This window comes from Lynx canadensis, chromosome C2 (assembly GCF_007474595.2).
Source record: "Lynx canadensis isolate LIC74 chromosome C2, mLynCan4.pri.v2, whole genome shotgun sequence".
Classification (NCBI taxonomy): domain Eukaryota; kingdom Metazoa; phylum Chordata; class Mammalia; order Carnivora; family Felidae; genus Lynx; species Lynx canadensis.
Genome location: NC_044311.2, coordinates 64,649,702 through 64,672,203, shown reverse-complemented (window position 1 = coordinate 64,672,203; position 22,502 = coordinate 64,649,702). Strand labels below are relative to the sequence as shown.

General features: G+C 40.9%; 1 protein-coding gene across 1 annotated transcript in view; it reads left to right on the top strand.

The window, feature by feature from the left end:
* Nucleotides 1-11,181: 11,181 nt before the first annotated feature.
* PLD1 (phospholipase D1) overlaps nt 11,182-22,502 on the top strand; it is a 205,176-nt gene continuing 193,855 nt past the window's right edge. The window contains 1 exon segment of the mRNA XM_030328933.1: nt 11,182-11,553. Coding sequence (XP_030184793.1) covers nt 11,411-11,553 — 143 coding nt within the window. The 5' untranslated portion in view covers nt 11,182-11,410.

Below are 22,502 nucleotides of genomic sequence, written 5' to 3'. Positions count from 1 at the left end.
TACTCCCTCACTGCAATTTATGAACTTGATGTCATACTTTACATCTTTTTATTTTATGTATTCGTTAACTAATTTTATAGAGATATATCTATTTTACCACTTTTGTCTTTTAACTTTCATGTAAGCTTTGGTTGTAAGTGATGAACTACTAACTTAATTACATGTTTGCTTTTACCAATGAAATTTTTTCTTTCATAAGTTTCTTATTTCTACTTATGGCTTTTTCTTTTCCACTTAAAGAAGTCTCCTTAATATTTTGTGTAAGGCTGGTTTAGTGGTGATAAATTCCTCTAACTTTTCTGTGTCTGGGAAACTCTCTCTCCTCCAATTCTGAATAATAACATTGCCAGGAAGAGTATTCTTGATGGTAAGTTTTTTCCTTTCAGCCCTTTGAATATGTCATACCTCTCCCTTCTAGCCTGCAGAGTTTCTGCTGAAAAATTAGCTGACAGCCTTATGGGTGTTCCCTTGTACGTAACTAGTTGCTTCATTTTTTTAAACTTCTTTGAACAGATTTCAAGTTATTCATTGTTGTCTTCAATATTTATATGCAAAATTTTGGTGATATATATGTAATTTGTGTAAAATTTAAAATTTACATTGCTTACTATCCATATGCTGTATTTGGTGTGTGGCTAGCTGAATTATATAAAAACAAAACTCTAAGAAAAAACAGAAATTAGTATATTTCTCATTTTTAACTATTGAATCTAAGTTGCATTTTAACATTTATTGCAAAAATTAATCTCTGTTAAGTGCTAGCCTAACAGACTTCTTAAAGTTCTGTAAACAAAATTATGAGAAGAGATTTCTTGGTGTGTATATATTCTATATTAATCAACCTATTTTCATAAGGTTGAAGCCTACAGAAATTACTTTATAGTGATTAACTGAAAAAATAGGATTAATATAAGGAATACTCTGCTTATAATTTATTTATTACCTATAAATCAGAATTTCTGAGAGCAAACATTAAACTATACAACCCAAGAAAAATAACTGAACTTACAATTTTCTGAAGAGTAGGAAGAAAATATTATTTATTTATTTATTTATTTATTTATTTATTTATAAATAAAGTTGTTTTAAAAAAAATTTAAATGTTTTATTATTTATTTTTGAGAGAGAGAGAGAGAGAGAGAGAGAGGAGAGAGAGAGAGAGAGAGAGCCAGCCGTGGAGGGGCAGAGAGAGAGAGGGAGACACAGAATCTGAAGCAGGCTGCAGGCTCTGATCTGTCATCACAGAGCCCGATATGGGGCTGGAACTCACGAATCATGAGATCATGACCTGAGCTGAAGTTGGACACTTTATCGACTGAGCCACCCAGGCGCCCAAGAAGAAAACTGTTCTAATAAAATATTTTGGTAAATGCAGGTATCCTCCCTCCAGTTTCTATTGAAGTAAAAACAATTAAAATAATGTGAAGAAAACAATATGGCAACCAAGCATCAGCAAATAATTATGGAAGATGCATAAATCAAGTTGTGGGAGAATGTAAGGAACAAGTGTTACAACAAATTACACATTGTTGGAGGCTTGCTATACAGTTGGAGGAAAGAATGAATGTTTCTATAATGTCTGGGTTTCTGTTGGATTCTGTTTTAATTAAATGAAAACAGTAATGTTTGAGTTTCACTTAAGCAGTGGTAATCAGCAGAAGTCATACTGCCTGTCTCACCAGAATATTTTGTAAATGGGGTGGGTACATTTTTGATCAACAATGATTAGGGGCCATTTACTGGCATGTGATGGGTACAGGCCAGGGATGCTAGAGGTCTGCTGTGTGTGCAATGATTTTGTACAATGAAGAGTTGTTCTTTGTCCCACACAACTTCCAAAGGTTTTATTGGACATTCATGTAGGTGAAAAATCTGCTAATTATTTGAGCCTAGAACCTAAACTCTGTTTAAAAACAGAGTTTTTGAGAGACAGAGAGAGACAGAGCACAAGTGGGAGAAGGGCAGAGAGAGAGGGAGACACAGAATCTGAAGCAGGCTCCAGGTTCTGAGCTGTCAGCACAGAGCCTGATGCAGGGGGCTCGAACCCACCAACTGTGAGGTCATGACCTGAGCCGAAGTCAGACATTTAACTTGCTGAGTTACCCAGACGCCCCTAACCTAAACTCTGTTTTATGTATACATTCAAAATATTGCTTTCACACTTTTCATATACACTGCATTTTTTGGAGAATGTAACCAGTGTCCAAACTGAGGAAAAATTGTTTGGAACTTTGCTAAGAGTTGTTTACCAACAACTCTTGTTCATTCAACAGTCATGAACTGATTGTTTATAACTCACTTGGCAGCAAAATCTGACCTGAATTTATTTGAGGCTATTTGGAAAATTATGTTACCCATGGCAACACCTTTATCAGTCAACAGTTGTAACTGTCACACTTAAATGTCAATATAAAGAAATTGTGTTCACCCTCCCTATTCAAAGTGTCCAGCTTTAAGGGGACCAGTAGCACTATAATCACTTATGAACTTACTAGAAATGCCTGGTCCTAGACCTCTGAAATCAGAATCCACATTTTAACAGGAGCCGCAAGTGACGTGTATACACATCAAAATTTGAGAAGCAATTTTGTAGCAGTAATTGGATGGAAATTTGTCTTAAACAAAAATGTATTCACCAAAGGCAATACCAGCCCCTGATCCTTTTATTTATGTCTTCTAGTGTGGTTTGTCTGAGAATTTTACATATTGAGAGATAGTCTATTTTATTATAATTTACATTCTCTTACTTCTCCCTTATTGTCAATACATTATACGTAGTTTTTGAAACTACGAATTAATTCCATTTTAAGATAATAGAGGGGATGCTGTCATAATAAAAAGGGCGTGTTGCTCTGATAGGGCTGGGAGCTACTGAATAATGGAAAGATGTACTGATGGAGAAAAATATATTCCCAACATATATGAATTCCATAACAAAAACAATGTTTTATGGAAAAACTGTGTCAAAATAACCACTGGTGGAAGAGCTGCTTTGTCTAGAATAAAATTTGGATTCTGGGATAAAGATACAGAGATAGCTTCAAAAATAAATGCATTCGCTGCATCATTCAGAGGCAAGAAGCTCTTGCTGTAAAGAAAGTGAAGCTAAAGTGTACAAATTGCTACAAGATGTTGCTGATAGAGATAATAGTATAAAAGCCAGATCTTTAAACTATTGTAAGCCATTTACTGTTCTTGGTAGAGATGATGAGTGATGGTGAAAACATTTTGTATCATGGACAAGGTTTCCAATTTTATCATAGCTGACTACCTTTCAGAATTGTCCAATTTAAAGGAACTACATGTTCTTCTTTTTTTTTTTTAACGTTTATTTATTTTTGAGACAGAGAGAGATAGAGCATGAACGGGGGAGGGTCAGAGAGAGAGGGAGACACAGAATCTGAAACAGGCTCAGCCTCTGAGATGTCAGCACAGAGCCCAACACGGGGCTCGAACCCACGAACTGCGAGATCGTGACCTGAGCTGAAGTCAGACGCTTAGCCGACTGAGCCACCCAGACGCCCCTACATGTTCTTATTTTTAAAAACACTAGTGTTCCACATTCTGTCTTTTCTGTGATAACAAGTGCCTAGCAATTCTAGGGTCGTACAGCAGAATTTTAAAATACACTGTGCCTTCAAAATAAAAGTGCCACTTTAATAGCAAGTAGGAGTTCCTGCTTTTGAACAAAACTTGGCCTGTGGTGTGATCATGATAGAAGACTTTGCAAAATGCTTCCTTCCTGATTGATTTTAGAAAACTTGTCACCTACAAAAATGGTCACATCTGCCCACTTTGAAAAACTTGGAAGTAGACATTACTAATTTATGTTAAAAACCTTCCCCCAAATGACTATCAAATGGGGTCTTAGCTCACTTGTTAAATACACTTGCTAAAACTATAAAAATGCAACATCTCTGATTCGTTGGCAAAAACAAACAAAAACTGTCCCCTAAGATATTGAATGAATTGGTAGACTAGGAAAAGGCTGTTGACTGCACAGTCTATTCATTTCTGTTTTAATTCAGGTCCCTGGTGCCTTACCCACAATTCTAAAACTCAAAAAACTTTGAACACCCAAAGTTTTGTTCGTAATTCATTTGACAGCAAAACTCGATCTGCATTGACGTAAGGCTTTTTACAGTCTTTATTTTTCCATGCAGTAGCTTACTCACATCTTTTGCTGCAGAAATACAAGATGTTCAGTATGGGGTGCAATCCCAGGCCTTGCTGGGGGTGCAACATAATATGTGCTCTACGAATTTTCTAAAAATTTATAAAATTCTGAGTATCTTAATTTTTTCTGTTCCTAAGGGTTTTGGAGCTTGTGGGCCTGTGCAGATTCCCAGAAGTGAATATGAGATGAGTAAAGGACTGGAAAGTAATTCTGATGATATGCAGGGGTCTTTCGCATTGTATTTTAAAGGCAAGGATCTATAACCCTGAAATTTGTTCCCTGAATTTTTATTGTTATAAGGATAGTGACGTTATATCTCTGGGCAGAGGGCCTGTAAGCCTAAGTTAGCATGTAAGCCAAATAATTTGCCCTAATAAAGAAATCCTCCATTTATCCATCCATTCCACTTTGTTCTTACAGAAAAGTTCTGATTCTGGGGGACATCTCGGCTCAGCTGAAGCTGTGAGCTAAGAGATTTTTGAGATTTGCTTTTGCCAGTCTGAGGTGTGAGGGTAGGGGGTGTCTTGACAGGCGTCATAAAACTAGCCTAAGACATTAGTTCGAAAGTGCACTTTAAAAAAATTAAAAAAAAATTTTTTAATGTTTATTTATTTTTGAGAGAGAGAGAGACAGAGTGCGAGCCAGGGAGGGGCAGAGAGAGAGGGAGACACAGAATCCGAAACAGGCTCCAGGCTCTGAGCTGTCAGCACAGGGCCTGATGCGGGGCTCGAACTCACAAACCGTGAGATCATGACCTGAGCTGAAGTCGGACGCTTAACCAACTGAGCCACCCAGGCACCCCGAAAGTGCACTTTTGATTCAACAGATTGTACAAGTGTGAGAACGTATACCAGCAACAGTTTAGAGTGAATGCCCCTAGGATTGCATTTCTACTGGAAAATGAAAAATGATGCAGGGAGATGAAAATGTTTCCAAACTCCTTAGCTGTTAGCAAATGTTTGCCAAGAAAACACTTCCCTAATTCTCTGGAGGTTCTAAACGATTAGAAGGCACATGGGCAGGTGACCAAGTGGCTCTCACCCTGGGAAGTTTTGCCTTTCTTACTATCACTAAAGAAACCTTTTGTAATAAGTCCTTCTATTTCTATTCTAAGTAAAAACATTTGCTGGTATAGCAAACATACCTTTTAAATCTAAACAGAACTAGGAAAAAATAAAGCCAAATCCATATTTACAGAAATATTTTTCTTAAAAAATGCAAAGAAGGCCAATTATACTGGAATAGAACGGTGTCTGAAACTAGATGATTTTGAGACTGAAGGTGTTCTATCTGATTTCAACCAGCACTGCAGTTAGGAACTAAAATGCTGAATTGGTTGTATGTTTATTTGGGTGAAGGCTGAGTCAAAAACTTGATGGGAGAGAAATCTGTCTGTAATTTTGAAACGGGAGCATGTATGGTACAGCAACTGGTCTAAGGGCGGTAGAACGGAGTCTTACAGGCAAAATTGCAAAAGCTCAAATTTACGTTTCACAAACACATAGAACGTTCGTCTAGCTGAAGATAAAATGCAACAGTGATATAACGAATTGGCTCCACTGATGCCTTTCCTAATTCATCTCCCCGTGAACTGATACCCCTGCCAAATAAGGCTCATCCTGAATACTGGTTTTCCTGACTATTGGCTTCTTTGCTATCTGTACCAAGATGCAGAATCTGACCACTTCCAACACCTCCATGCCTCTCACTCAAGTCTACCCTTGCTTGGACGGTTACTTTGTCTTCAAGCTTCAACCCTCCCCCCCATGCAGTCTATCCTCCATATAGTCGTCAGTATGGTCCTTCTAAAACAAGTTAGATTATGTCGTTCTTTGGCTTGAAGCTTTCCACATCAATTAACATTAAATTCAAACTTCTTCCTTTTAGAAACTTGTTCCCTGTCGCCCGATTCCAGTTTTATTACTTTTCTCCTTGTTCACACCACTCTATTCACCTTCGCCTCCTTACCCTTTCATGAAAACACCAAACACATTTCTAGCTCACCGTCTCTGTACCTCCTAGTCCCTCTGCCTAGATGCTCTTTGCCCAGACATCTGACAGGCTTTCTCCTTTTGTTCTGCTCCAAGGTTATCTTATCAGAGAGGCCTTCACTGCCAATTTCCCCAACCCCACCCTGGAAGCTTTTTCCTTTACCCTGGTTTATGTTTTTTCATCGTACCCATCATCTCCTCTATATTGCATTCAGGTCTGTCTTCCTACAGAAAAGCAGAGGCTTCTTCTGTTCATGCAATATCCTTAGCTACTATAACGGTACCTGCAGCATAGTGGTTTTTCAGGATGTATGAATGGATAGATATTTAAATTTGATGTTGAGTGTGAAAGTCAAAAATACAGGAGTATGTTTGGATAAAATAGCTTTGAAAAAAAAGTTTTTTTTTTTTTAATTATACGTTCCTAGAGCCATTACTTTTTTGAGATCATTTTTTACTGTGCAATTTATGGATTTTTTTTTTTGGAAACCAAGTACAGATGCTTTTATAGTTATTTACTTTTAAATGTTTATTTATTTTGAGAGAGAGCGAGAGCGAGCGAGAGCGAGCTGGGGAAGGTCAGAAGGAGAGGGAGAGGGCAAGAGAGAATCTCAAGCAGGCTCTGAGATGTCAGCACAGAGCCCGAGGGGAGGCTCAATTCCATGCACAGTGAGATCATGACTTGAGCCAAAATTATGAGCGGGATGCTTAATCCACTGAACCACTCAGGTGCTCCCAAAGTTACTTTAGCACAATTGTAGCAATCAATTGACATACACTTGTTCTAAACAAATATTCACTCTTCCAAACTCTTTCATATGTTTTCTTATTTAATAATCATCCTATCTCGTATGTATGTACAAATCTATGAAAATGAGTATCATTTCAAACAACAAGTAAACACTGAAAATACAGAGATATTTTAAACAAGTTATTAGACTTACTGAATGACTGTTGGATCAGAAAACCCTTCAAAGGGACTGGCTAAGGGTAACTGAGAAGATTCATCCCTGGTTGGGGCTGTAGGCGTCAAATGTGGCCCCTTTTTAAAGAGTCATGTACTAGATAGCTTACAAGCTGAACGTTATTGGGAGAAATTATAAAACATGAATGGTCCACAGAAAGCTAAAATGAAGATATAGAGACACAAAGCTTTAATATACTTTGGCAATATGCACTCTGTTCCTCATTCCCTCTTGAGATTTTTGGCCATAGACATGGTCATGTATTTTTTAATTAAATTAAATTAATTAATTAGGTCATGTGTTTTTAAAAACTTTAAGTCTTGATAAGTACACTGTTCTCTCATCTTTCTGTCACTGTTATGATGCCTGACTTGATTTATGTCAGCAGGTGATCAATGATAAAATATCTTCCTCCGTACTCTGTGTTTTCAGAGTAGCTGTGTGCTGTGGTTAATTAGCATTAAGAATCAAATGTTTACAAATTAACAAACAAAGTAAATGGTTGCTAACCAGGGGACTGGAAGGTGGACCGAAAGACACAGAAGTCCCGCAGGTTATGTCAGTGAGGATTACTGGGGGCAAACAATGGATGCAGACCCTTGGCTGTCTGAAAGAAAAGAGTACCGGGGCTTCATAGACTTAAGGCAAGGCTGGGAGCAGCAGATACTGAGGAAGTGCAGAAGGTTAAAAGCAAAAAAAAATCAGGAAGTAGGAAACTGTCTCTCACTGGGTCACCGGGGTCAGGGCCAAGTTGATGCTGGGGCTACAACTGCCTTTGCTCAGTGGGTCCCATCTCAAACATCACCTGCTTCCTCGTATGGTCCACCTGGCCTTTGAGGTAAATAAAGTGGTGGTGGGAATAGGGAGGAAGGATCTGCCCTTTGCTTTGGAGACTGCGGCACAAAATTGCTCTCTTGCTGAGACTATACACATTTGGGGAGGGCTAATTCTCTATAAGAAAATGGAACTATCAGAAAAGATGATAGATGCTGGGCATCTCAAAATGACCTAGATGATTTGGACAGCAGTATACATATAAAAACACCATGAGGGAAAATCTAGGGGAACACAACTGTATGCAAATTTTAAAGAACAATCTGTAAATAATATGTGTATTAGCATTCATTATATTTTATAGTGTATTCTATAAGTAATATGTATATGTATATACACATAACATGTTTCTATTAAAAGCATTAATGAAAACTAACAAAAGAAATAATATGATAAAAAACAGGAAATGGACAGGAATATATCATTATCAGTAAATAGCACAAATAATAAACACAAAAAAATAGTGTTCATCATTATTGATTGTTGAATGAGTCCTGGTTAAAACAAGATGTGATTTTGATCCATCACATTTTCAAATATAAGCAACTAATACTTAATAGTGGAAGGTGTTTTTACAGCATCTCACAGATCTTTGAAAATGTTTATAAATGTTGATTCAGTAGTTCCACTTTTAGGACTCCATCTCAAGAATTTAGGGATTTCGACAAAGATTGGTATTTACAATGTTCATTCCAGAATGTTTGCAAACTGTCCCAAAGCCTGGGAACATCCTAAAAGCCATCAGTAGGTGAAGAGATTTAAAAAAAATGATTGGAATATTCTTCAACCATTAAAAATCATAATTACAAAATTAGTGACAGTAAAAAAATACTCAGTGAGACAAGGAGGATTCTGAATTGTACAGCATGATGATAATTTGGTAATGAACATTTGTTTAGGTATATAAAATGAACAAAAAAGAAATGCAGCAAACAATAACAGAAAAGAAATGTACCAACACACAATGGGTGTGTTGGGGGGAGTTATAGATAATTTCAATAAAAAAAATTTGTTTTCTGTTATCTCCAAAACTTTGTATTTTTGTAAAATATACATGTGGAAATTGTTAAAAATGGGCATATATCACTTTTATACTGAGAAGAAAAGATGAAAATTAGAGAGGATTTAGAATATCATTTGATAAAAATGTCAAATGTGTATCCAGATGGATATATAATAGGATCTTGTAGTCACTTTTTTCTTGACAACTCTGAAGACAGGCAAGATTTGGAAAAATAATAGCAACAACCAACAATCAGCAAACCTCTCGGGAAAACAGAAATAATTACATACAGAATCACAGTACACCTAAAACTTCTCTTTGGCAGTCCACAGCGTATGTTTGTCTATCAACAACATATGGCCTTTTACTATTTGATTCCTCCAGCACAGAGAAGCAGAAATTCAATTATTGTGAGGGCACTTAAATAATTTTATTTCTCATTATAGTTAATAGGAAGACCTATTGTTGTAGGTCGGTGCCAAATGTTTTAATGATGACACTTAGGAATTTGGGATGCAATTTTATAGCCTGCTGCTTCTCAATCAAAAGCATCACAATTTCTAAAGACAAGCTTGTAAGAGTGCAGTTAATTGTGTGTAGAACACTTACCAAATCATCTGTGACTAATAAAACTTGAGAAAGAAGAGGAGGAAAGGATATTCAGCCTTTCAGTAACATGCTTGTCTTACACTTGCCAAACTCTTCTTAGGCAATACTCTGTTTGCTCAGAGAGCCATGTGTTTAATTGTAAAAAGCTGTCAGTATCCTAGGATTTAAAAGACATCAATCATTTCTGTCAACAAGGAAAGAGTGACGGCTTCGTGACTCTTCTATCATTAGGAAAAGATGTGCTCAAGAGAAAAAAATGTGGTCTAGGGAGGGATGAGCAACTATAGGTTACAGGAAAAAAGAGTTCCAGACTGCAATTTCACCCCCCCCTCCCCTTCCCCTGGACTGGAATACGACATTTTTCATTTCATGTAATTCCATGTTTGCAGTAAGAAATTATGTAACTCATCCAGCCTCAGCTTTGCAATATCCACTAAGTGCTTTAAAGTGGCCATCCTTATTAACAGTTTGGTGTATGCTGGGCCGATTGCTTCCCTCCGCCTTGGCAGAATGCAATATTGTGTAATGAGGTTGGAGCTGGCCTATATTCAAAACTACATTCCAAAAGGCCTGTTGGTCAAGCCACAAGATAACTGGTTCTCTTTCTCTTAAGATTTTTATTCTAGGTGGACTAAAAACATAAAAATTGCCCTATTTGCACAGTTCCATGGGTAGATTGGGAGTTTTCCATTTTATTCCCAACTTATTATTTTATGCTAAGATTTCTGAATTATACTCAGCTTCAGTTTTAGAGACATCAAGACACAAATTCCAGAATTCTGTGTTCTAAGTTGGGTGGCATCAGGCTGGAAAGTTCACTTTCCTGAGGCTCGGTTTCCTTACCTATCATTAGCAATAACACCAGTCTCGGAAGTTTGGAAGAAGGCTTTATAGGTGATGTCAACAAGGCTCCTACTTCTTAACTATGTCACCTCAAGCAAATTATTTCCTCTTTCCGACCCGCGTTTCCCTACCTGCAAAAGGGCCAATCGTGGCTACCGGCTCCAGCAGGCGAGGGTATGATAACACAGGCAAAGCTCCTGGAACGGGTGCCTGGGCACTTGGTGGCTTAAGAGCACCTGAGAATAATAGCAATAATGCTAGTGAACATTCCATAGGTTGATGAGGTTGAGTCACGAGACTCTGGGAGAAGAGAGAAGAAACGGGGAGGAGGACAGAGGCCCAGCGGTGGCGGCCAGCCTGAGCGGCAACGCACCCGGACCCGGCACCGCCTCGCCCCACCCCTGCCAGGCCAGGGCGAATCCGGGCGGCGAGTTCCGGGCGACGGCGCAGCGCGGTGCCCCCTCAGGCCCTTCCTCCTCCCCTCCTCCCGCGCCTCCAGCTGTGCCAGCTGCGCCCGAGGCCCGAGAATCCGCCGTCACCGCGCAGGTGCCCGCGGCCGCCCTCGCCCTACAGGTAGGAGCCGCGCCGCGGCCGGGCGCGCCAGGCTCCCGCGGGCGTCTGGTTTCCGCTACTGTCGCGCTCCGTCCCTCCTCCCGTCGGCCCCGGGCAGCTGGCCGCTCCCCGCCCAACTTGGACGGGACCTTGGCAGAGGCGTCGGCGGCGGGCGCCAGAGCCCGGCGGCCCCGCGGGACCGGCCTCCTGGGAGGCCCCGGGGCCTCCTGTGCGCGCCTTCGGGCCCAGTTCTTGCAGAGTAGAGGCGGACAAACTTCGGGCCGTGCTTTTGCCAGGGCGGGCGCTGCCTGGAGCGCAGAGCCTCGCGGGCGCCAGGGGAGGCTGGGGGCGTGCCCTCAGGGTGCACCAAGAGCCTCGCCGGGGCAGTGGGGCTGGTGCCCCCGTGTCCTCTCGCGCCCGGGGGTTCTCGTGCGCCATGGGATGGCGGGGATGGCGGCGCGAGGGGACCAGCATCCCGGACCAACCAGGAAGTGCTGCGCTCGGAGGCTTGGAGCCCAGCCTGCCAGATGTACGGTGCCGGGCGTGTGGCCACACAGCTGCTTGCTGTGCGCCCACGAGGTGATGACGCTGGGGTGGGGCAAGGGCAAGGGCCCAGGAGCCCGTTGTGTGGTAAAGGGCTTGTTTTTCTGTCTCCATCTCAAGGTGTTTGGGACCCAGGTCTCTGATCCAGGAGCGGGGTGCTCCAAGCGTTGGGTAGGATTTTGTGACGCCCTTCAAAACTGCCCTTGTATAATCAGTCCAGAGCCACCGCCACGCCTATATTTGCTTCTCCAAGTCTCAGGTTATTGCCTTCCTTCCTTCCTCTGTGAAGTACTACATTCAAGCAGATGCTTAAGGACCACAGGACTTCAGTGTTTGATCATCCCTAGGTCTTTCTCCAGAATGGAGAGTTCCATTAACTTTGTCTACCAGGTCTGCCAATTTCAGTTTAGATAACCCCTTGTGGGCCTTCTGAGGGCTTTTGGGAGACTGGGTACCTAGAGACCTCTGTGATTTAAAAGGGCTAATTTAGGGTGGTGTAATGAAAGCGTAAAGAATGAAAAGAATCTACAGCTTGAACTGTTAACAGACACCACATTTACACACAGCGTTACATTTGAGTAAGGATTTCTTTCAGTATTAAATGTTTTGTTAACTTACATACAAGTGAACTTGTACACAGGCTTTTAGCTTGAATTTGTATACAGCCTTTAAATGTTGCTTGGGGACCTTTCAACTAACTCCCAGTCTAACCTTTCAACTAACTCCCAGTGTTAACTCCCAGTCTGTCTTTCCAAGATCCAGTATAACTCACAATCCATATAAGAAGCATGAGTAGTTAAGGATTTGTGGAAGATGTGTCTTTACCTTGTTTGTCCCCAATGTCAGAGTACTTACGAATTACAGTGGTAAGGGCTGTAAAACTCTCATAAAGGTTTGTTGATCTGCTTAAAACTAGGTAGTGGGAGACCCTTCTCCTTGTCTGATTAATTAACAAGTGTATGTTTCTTTCTTTCTTTCTTTCTTTCTTTCTTTCTTTCTTTCTTTCTTTCTTTCTTTCTTTTTTTATCTTTTAATGTTTATTTATTTTGAGAGAGAGACAGAGCATGAGCGAGGGAGGGGCAGAGAGAGAGGGAGACACAGAATCTGAAGCAGGCTCCAGGCTCTGAACGGTCAGTGCAGAGCTCGATGTGGGGCTGGAAATCATGAGCCGTGAGATCATGACCTGAGCCGAAGTCAGATGCTCAACGGATTGAGCCCCCCAGGCCCCCCAACGAGTGTATGTTTCTTAGTTAAAACTAATTATGAAAGCTCATTTACCTTTAACCCTTAAACAGAGTTTTTCTAAATTTTATTTTTATTGTGGTGAATACCTAACATAAAATTTGCCATCTTAGCCATTTGTAAGCGTACAGTTAATAGCATTAAGTACTTTCTCGTTGTTGTCCTACCATCACCACCGTCCATCCATAGAACACCTTTTGTCTTTCCCATAGGGTTTTCAAAACATTTTGATGACAGTGATTGTGCTGCAGGCTTTAGTTTTCTCATGATTCGAGGTTTGAGTCCCTTCCCATGGCTTTATAGAAATGCACTTTTTTTTTTTTAGAATTTATTTTGTTAGCCTGTCATTTTTTTTTAATATAATTTATTCTCAAGTTAGCTATACATACAGTGTATACAATGCGCTCTTGGCTTTGGAAGTAGATTCCCATGATTCATCGCTTATATACAACACCCAGTGCTCATCCCAACAAGTGCCCTCCTCAATGACCGTCACCCATTTTCCCCTCTCCCCCACTCGCCCCTGCCCCCCTCCCCATCAAAATGCACTTTTAAAGAGGAAAGGTGAAAAGCCACAGCCAGTTTGTGTTTAGTAAATCTTATCTCCATCAGGACAGATCTGACACATTAGTGTTTAAGAATAAGCTGGTAAAAAAAAAAAAAAAGAATAAGCTGGTGAGCTATTTAAATTTGCATATAAAGGTATTGTGAAGTCTAGCTATCCAGAGAGAGGAATCTGGGAGGTAGTTAGTTGTTATTGATAGTTTCCTCCCCTTCATATCTCACCTTAAATTGAAATACTTTTGTCTCCTTTAGCAGTGCAGTAGCCTGTATCAAAGGCATGCTTAAGCTCAGACGGTGGCACCTTTTTAGTGACTAGAAGCAGTTTTGACCAAGCTAACTGTTGGGTGTGGCGATTTCTTCTGCTCTCCAGGTGTCTACTAAACAATGATGCTCGAGGACTTAGCACATAAGACATGGCTCTTTAAACTCACAGTTGCTCTGAGTCATTGTATTCAGGAGACAGCTGTCACTGTGCCAGGCCTGGTTTTATGTTTACAATCCTTTCAATGTTAGCACCACACAATAAAATGTATTCTCCAGCTGGGGTGTGGATAAATGCTGTTGCAGAGTGAAAATGAGAAACTTGTAACCTAAATTTCCGGGAAGCCTGCGACTTTCCTGATTAGAAAAGGAATTGTACACATCATATCTTTTGCTGCAGTGGGAATGCATTCCAGTGTATTGGTTTCCCTAAATTCACAATGCAGTGTAAAATCTGGATCCCAGATGTTTTAGTGCTGGGTTATTAAACAACCGTATGTGTTATGTAAGTGTTTCATAGTGTCACAGGTTTTTTTTTTTTCCTTTCTGTTGTGAAATTTTCTTAATTTTTGAATTTGTTAAACAAACATTGCAGGTTAATTTTTGAATTTATTAAACAAACATTGCAGGGACAGAATAAAATGATTTATTTAATCAGTAGTTATGTAGCGCCTACTATGTGCCTGGCACTATTCTATGCATTTTACAAACATGAACACCTTTAATCCTCAAGATAACCATGTGAAATAGGTATCAATACCATCTCCCTTTTATAGATGAGGTAATTTGAAGCACAGAGAGATCATATAGCTAGCATACGGCACAGCTGGGTTCCATCTCTGGCAGCCTGAACCCAGAATTTGGGGCACTGCTGTCTCACCAGTAAAATATAACCTGAGATTCCACCCTCCTAACCAATAAACTTTTTTCACGTTGTCATATTCCTATCTTGTATTTGTCCTTAGGGAGAAATAATTTGACATAACTGCAATCAGAGTGTAACTCAGAAAGTCGGTTCAACTCCCTTATTTTTCAGAAGAGGAAGTTAAGGTGGAGTTTGGTTAAGTTCAGGGCTGGGAGCCTTGGGGCAGAGTCCTGGAAACCTATTGGGCTAAGCCTTACTTCCTGATTGTGAGGAGGTTGGGATAGGGATCCTGGGAAAGTCTGGAGAGGCCAGGGTTTGTTTTGGGGAGGGCTGTATTTGCCAACCATGGGGGAAATGACCATTTTGGAGCTAACCTGCTCACTTAACTCCTAGGTTATGTCAGGGGTGCACAGAGCAGAAGCTTGTGGCCAACTGTGGGCCGTGGGAAGTCTTGCTGCTTAGGGCTCCAGATCCCAGATTCCTTCTCCAGTTGCTGGTGATGCTCGTGGCCCTAGGCTCCCCTCTGCATGAAGGGAGTAGTTTATTCTGTACTCAATCATGTTTTGAACTTTTTGGATCTCGAGTTGGGAACCTTTGGAAAGCCTCTGACGCACAAAAGAGAATCAGCCAAGAGCAATATGGAAATAAAAATAACTTCATTTAGTCTGTTCTTTTGTTCACACACACACACACACACACACACACACACACATCTAAGGGCATAAACTGACAAACTTTGTACTAAGAACAGGAAAATCAAAGTTCAGTATTCAACAGAGATTTTTTTTCAAAGTGAGCTTTTATAGACAGTACATCTGGATGAAGGAGAATAAGGAATAAACATGGGTAAAGAAAAGTGGTGGGCAGGGAGGGAGAAACAAATGTAGAGGGGAGGAAGCGAAAGAGGGGGCACAGAAGGACAGTGCTAAAACCTTGTCAGTTCCTACACAAGGCTGTGTTTTGGTGTGTTACCTCTTCATGCCCTTGGAGATGCCAGACAGAGTTGAAATTTATCTTTCCTTTGGTTTATCGTGAAGTGACTTCAATGTTGCTTAAAACCATTGCTGATCAACAGAGGATGGGGAGGAGATACCCGGGGATACTTTAGCACTTGCTTGGGATCTTCATACCGATCCAGTCTGTTTTTCTCTATAGCACTTTGGTATGCGTGGACTTTATATAGAGCATGATCACTAGGAATCACTAGGTTTGCAATCTTTTTCTTTATTTCCTGTGTTTCCCATGAGAAGGTAAGATCCTTGGGGCCCTAGACTATATATTTTTTTCATTTTTGTCTCTCCAGTGTCCATTATGGTGAACAATAGTTGTGAACCGAATGAAAAGGTGCATTTAATAGATGAATGAAGATGGTATGATTCATTTCATTCAAAATGTATAGATATTTCCAGAAAAGAAGGTTTTTATGGCTAGCGTTTTACTTTGTTATTTGTTCTCCTGTGCCGTTGAACCACTCTTACAAATACATTTGTAGATGTGGAATGAGCCGTCTGTGGAATTTAGCAACTGTGCTCAATTTTTTGGCCTTTAAAGTTTTTTTTTTTTTTTTTCAGTGTTCTGTACCCAAGTTTCGATGAAAGAGTCCTTTGAAATGAGATTGGAGAGGTAGCAATGGATTGGGATGGAGGTTCCATGGCTTGGAGCAGGAAAACACCTCCAGATGTGTGAGGGAGAGGGGATGTGACAATGCAGAACCCAAAGTGGGAAATTTGATAAATGGGGCTAAGAGTAGGAAAAACAACAAATTGAAGGTGAAATTTGACATTGTTTTAAAAATCTCACCATCGTTCCCACTTTGGAGTAAAAACCTGTAAGCTAAGCTAAGGGTAGAGGATTTGGAGATGAAGTATATTTGGGATGCTAACATGATTGTGATGCCAAAAAGAACAACAACAATAAAAACAGAGAAGGGAGGGGGGGAAATCCAGCCAGAATCCTATATCCTGAGGAAAAACCCACCTGTTGGGATACTTAAATATTTCAAAGCTAGGAACATGGAGCAAAGACTAACCCCAACTCTTACCTCCCCTCAATCCCAACACCGAGCTGCTACTCTTGTGACTGGAAATGCAGGGTGATGGGGCAGTGACTAAGCAAAGTAGGTCTGTGAGGCTTCTGAGGCACAGTTGGGCTCCACAAAGTCCTCACTAGGAAAGATAATGACTAGGGGCCTCAGCCTAGTGCCAGAGAGCTGGGATTCACAGCTGAGGACTCCAGCACCCTGTGGCCTAAGACAAGTAACATAAAAATCTTCTATGCCTTAATTTCTCCACTTGTAGAACAGGGATAAAAATAGTACCTATCTCATAGGATTGTTGTGAAGACAGCAAAACAATGCCTATAAAATGTTTAGCGTAGAGCCTGGAACATAGAAATGGCACAGTAAATGTTAGGCTCCCTTCTTTCACACATTTCCCTCCCCTCCCTCCCAAATTGTGTAAGAGTGACATCCATAAATAACCGTGCAAATGGGAATTGCTGCTAGGACAGACATGGAGATGTAGCCCTATGGGAATACGCCTGAGGGACTGAGGGAGAAATTAATTTTTCCTGGGAGGAAATCTTGAATGAGAGTGGGATTCCATGAGACCCAGTGATGAGAAAGCAGTGGACAGATTTCTGGCTACAAAGCTGATTACAACTAGAGAGAATGAACTGTATGCCTTTGATAATTATTCTTTTGGGGTGTATGTTTAAAAAAATTTTTTTAATGTTTGCTTATGAGAGAGAGAGAGAGAATGAACAGGGGAGGGGCAGAGAGAGGGAGACACAGAATCTGAAGCAGGCTCCAGGCTCTGGGATGTCAGCACAGAGCCCAACATGGGGCTTGAACTCATGAGCCATGAGATCATAACCTGAGCTGAAGTCAGATGTTCAACCAATTGAGCCACACAGGTGCCCCTATTGGGGTGTATGTTTTGATGTTAGCTAGAAAATGTGATTTTTCTTTTTTTTTTCTTTTTATAAAAAATTTTTTAAAATGTTTCATTTATTTTAGAGAGAGAGAGAGAGAGAGAGAGCGAGCATGAGCAGGGGAGGAGCCGAGAGAGAGGGAGACACAGAATCTGAAACAGTTTCCAGGCTCCAAGCTGTCCGCACAGAGCCTGATGCAGCACTTGAACACTGGAATGGCGAGATCATGACCTAGGCCGAAGTCGCTCACTTAACCAACTGAACCACCCAGGCACCCTGAAAATTTGATTTTTATTAATCCATTAGTGTAGCATGGCATGTAATAGAGGAACCCTGATTCATTTAGTAGAAGCATAGCATTTAATAGAAGCGTGATTCATTGCTCTTTACCAATGAGTATATGTATAGAGGTGTGATTTTTATTTTTTTAAGTTTATTTATTTATTTTGAGAGAGAGAAGGAGAGAGAGCTGGCACAGGAGTAGGGGAGGGGCAGAGAGAGAGAGAGAGAGAGAGAGAGAGAGAGAGAGAATCCCAAGTAGGCTCCATGTTCAGCACAGAGCCTGACATGGGGCCCAATCCCACAAACTGAGTCATGAGATCATGACCTGAGTCATTTAACTGACTGAGCCACCCAGGCGCCCCCTAGGGGTGTGTTTTTAAAATATATTTACAATTAAGAAGAATATACTTTCAAGATAAGAGTGAACTAGCTCATGCTATGTTGGCAAAACACCCTTCTTATCACATTCTCTTTTTTTTCCCCATCACGTTCTTTAGCTTCCCATTGTATGTGAGGAGGGCATCGCTGGCAGTGTAATGTTTATAGGGGTGTGGGTAATGCGTATCCACACAAATCATGAATGGAAGCAGAGGCTGTCAATAATTTTGACCAGAAATTTTCACACTTAAAAAAAATGATGGGTACCATTCCCCACTCCCCAAGAACCACTTTTCTGAATGAACTCTTCTGTTAAATCCCAGTATGTAAAATACCCAAAAGGAGAGCTGTTCTTATTGACAGTTCCTATGTGGGAACAGTGAGCTGGCTGCTTCTTCCAGTCTTCCCTCCCTGACTGCCACCTGGCACCAGCTGGCCCTCAGTCTGGAACCCCAGGGCTCCTAGGAGTAGATGTGAAGGCACTGCCATATCTTTATGGTAGGGAAGAGAAGACTAAGACACAAAAAGAGGAATGGAAAGGAAAGGCACTGGACTGCTCTTTCAAAGCTCTTGCCAGAGGTGTGCTAGAACTGGCTCATATGGAGAGGTGATTTTTAAATGTCCCAAGATTTTGTGAGCCCGTTGTTAAAGGTGCCATGATGATGATGATGATGATGATGATGATGATTTTAGAGAGAGAGAGAGCACAAGTGTGGGAAAGGGGCAGAGAGAGAGAGAGAGAGAGAGAGAGAGAGAGAGAGAGAGAGAGAATCTTAAGTAGGATCCTCACTCAGCACAGAGTCCAAAGCAGAGTTTCATCTCACGACCCTGGGATCATGACCTGAGCTGAAATCAAGAGTTAAGACGCTCAACTGATTGAGCCACCCAGGGACCCCTAAAGATGCTATTATTAAAAATAAAATTATCTAAGATTTAGGTTTTATTGCATTAAATAAGTTATACTGAAAGCAAAGGCAATAAACACCACAAGTCCTCACTTACTGATTATATTCTACTAAATCTGTTATTTATGTCCTTGAAGTTGTTTACATCTGTTGGTTCCGTATGGCAAAAATGCTGTAACTATTGCCCATCTTTTCTGAAAATGCGTGTTCAGTGACATCATGTTAGGAGCTTGAAACTGGCCATGGTTTGAATGTTTACACCATGGAGATAGGCAGCAGTACAGTTAGGGCTTCTCCCCTGCCCTCAGCACACCACTGGCTTTACCCCTGTGGAATATTAAAGTTTCTTTACTCCCTCCTTCTTTCTTACTGTGACCAAAGAGACTTGCTCAGTTTTTTTCTGCTGTGATGGTTCTCAATTGGACATGTGGTTGGAGGGAAAGAAATACACCGACTTATACAATGTGCTTATCTGTCTTTTTTCTATTACGTGGTACGATTGTGATTGGTTCCAAACATTTTAGATCACAACTGCATTCAATGTAATCCTTGACTCTATTCTTTTGCATAGGTAGGATTTTTCTGACTCTACCCTATTCATACCCTAGTCTTCCCTCCCCCCCACCCTCCCACCCCCCAATGCCCTCTCCCTACCCTCCATCACAGTCATTCTAAGGTCTGCCTAAACAAAATCACCTGGGAACTATTTAAACTCAGTTTCCCAGGTTCTATCACATACCTACTAAATTGAGATGCTTGGGGAAGGGGGCTACTTGGTGAGTTCCCATTCCATGCACCTGCTTGGCCCTGTGGGCCCTTCTTGCCCAGCTCTGGTGTCTCATGTACTCTGTTTAGTGTCAGGTCAGTTGGGCCACTGGGCCCTGGTCACATGGGAGCTTTGATTTTTATGTTTGGCCTCGAATTCTCCTTCTGTGAAACTGCATTCAAAGGGTGACTCTTTGCCCCATAAATCTATTTGTCAGAATTCAGTTCTGTTAAGTCCTGGATTCCTGGCTAGGGGGAAAGCTCTGTGTAGCACAGGAAGGCTAACAGGGGAGTCGCGGGTGCTGGGTCTATCTCTGTTAGCCTTCGTGTTTGCCTTTCTGAACTGCAGTTGCCCATCCCTTGGGGTTGTCAGGAGGGTTCTGTTTCTGGAACACACCACATTGGGTTCCACCTGGAGGCCTTTGCATGACGCCATTCCCTCTGCCTGGAACACCCTTCTCCTAAGTCCTTGCATGGCTTGTATCTTTTTAACATTTAGGTCCAAGACAAGATGTTCTAATGTTACCTCCCTACAAAAGCTTTCCCTGACCGTGAAATCTGCTTCCTCACTCAGTCTGCATTGCTTTGCCCACAGACTCATCCCTCTGAGCCCTTATTACGGGTTATTTTCATCCCAGCGCTTAGCCCTATCTGAAGTCTTCCTTGTGTCTTGTTTTCTTGAATTTGGAGTTTTCTACAAAAGAATGTAAACTTTGTGACATCAGGGTCTTGCCTGGCACGTAGTAGGTGCTCACTAATTACTTGTTGGCTGGCTGCCTCTCCAAACTGCTATGTGAGTATATAATGGTAGCGTGAACCCTGGATTCTCAGATGGCTCGACTGCTTTCCTAATTGTTCTTTTCTGAACTTGCGGATGTTATCATGTCTGTGGCAATGATTCTTTGTGGGGATATGACTGCCATTTGGAACAAGGGTCACTCTTGACCAATGGGAAATAAAATCTGTAGCTTTCTACGTGAAGGTCACCTTTCGTTTTTCGGAGAGCTTATAAAGATTTGGTTCAGCTGCACCCATTTGCCCTGTGGGTGAATGATCTATGACAGAATGGAGCAACAAAAACATAAAAGTGATGTAAAGTAAGCCTGATTAATTTTGGGAAACTCCTGTTTCCCCTAAAGTCTTTTTGAGTTCTACCAGGAGCCATTTGGGCGGGGTGATGAGAATTAGGGGGTGTGCATCCCTCTGTAAGACACCAAGAGACCAGAAATGCATGTGGGAGAGGTTTGTCCCATCCCATCTCACCAGGCTTGACTAATGGTGAGGTAATTTTTGCAGATCTGTTGCCAAGAAGGCTAACAGAGTTGACAGTGAAAGCCATCACCCTGTGTTTGCAATGGCTCTTGGTCATGCTGGCATTGGAGAATTTATTAAGCAAAGTCCTTTGAGTGCTCAGCATGTGCTTGTGGGGGTAAGATGTGGTTCGGCCTGCCTGGAGCTTGTGGTCCAAGTCATTCAGTCCACTGGAGTCAGGACTGTCCCACCATCTGGAATGGGCTGGCACTTGGTAATGATAACATGTTCCAGTTTTTCCACATAGTGGTTTTCAAACCGCTCTGTGTTTCAGGGGCAGGCTAGGATTGGAACTGGGGTGGGTTTGGAATGCAGAGAGCAGAGTTCTGGAACTTCTCTAAACCCCACTTTCTATAAAAGCATCTCATTAAAAACTAATTTTGTATATTTTCCATTCAAAAAATAAGCTTTTTGTTCCAGATTTACAGAAAAGTTGCAAAGTTCCTCTGTTATTAACATCTTACATTGGAATGGTACATTTGTTAAAATTAACGAACTAATATTACTGCATTATTATTAACTTAAAGTCCATACCTTACTCAGATTTCCTTAGTTTTCCCCTAACATCCTTTCTTTTCTGCCTTCTCTTGGCGATGATTGTTTCTCAGACTTTTCTGTGTTTTTGATGTCTTTGGCCGTTTGAAGGGGTACTGGTGTTTTGTAGAACGTCCCTCAGTCGTAACTTTTATGATGTTTTTCTCCTGATTAGACTGGCATCATGGCTTTTGAGAGGAAACCACAGAGGTAAAATACCACTCTCATTGCATTGTATCAAGGACAAGAACAAATTGTCACTTAGATTTTTCTTTATTTTTTGCAGGAGTAAAGTTAAAATGTAGGTATTTCAGGTGTTTTTTGGAGTGGTGGAGGTCAAAAGGCACCTTTTTCCCCTATTGTATACTGACTTTGCACTCAGTACTTTATTGCTGAGATCAGCTATAGGGAAAGTTGTAGTCATTTGTTTTTTAAAAATTCTTTAGGATGTGGTATAATGTACAGGGGTTTAAGAATAACGTTTGGCTTTCCCATCTCTTTTTCTTTAAATTCTCCTTAAATAGAAACTTTGAAAATGCTACTCAGCATCTTCTTACCCTTCTTACTGCTGGAAGAATGGTAGACTTGTTACAGGAAGCCTCACGCCAATCTTGCATGTTTTCTGTTTTCTAAAACAAATTTCCTATGTATAGCATTTTTCTCTGCTGAAGAATAAAATTAAATAAATTGTATATAAACCTATATATCACCTTTTTTTAAAAGCATCTAAAAGCCTATCATATCCTAACATGCTTATGGACCTGGCTTAAAATAAAGGAAAAGCATCCTAAAAATATTTCATTCCCTTTACTTCTTTTACTGTTACAGATTTTCTTTTGTATTTCATTAGTCAATTTTGTTCTAAAATTCGGGGCTTTAACATATTCTTGTTTCTGTGCCAGTTCACACATACAGAAATACTTTAGAGAGTGGTTTCAGTCATAGGC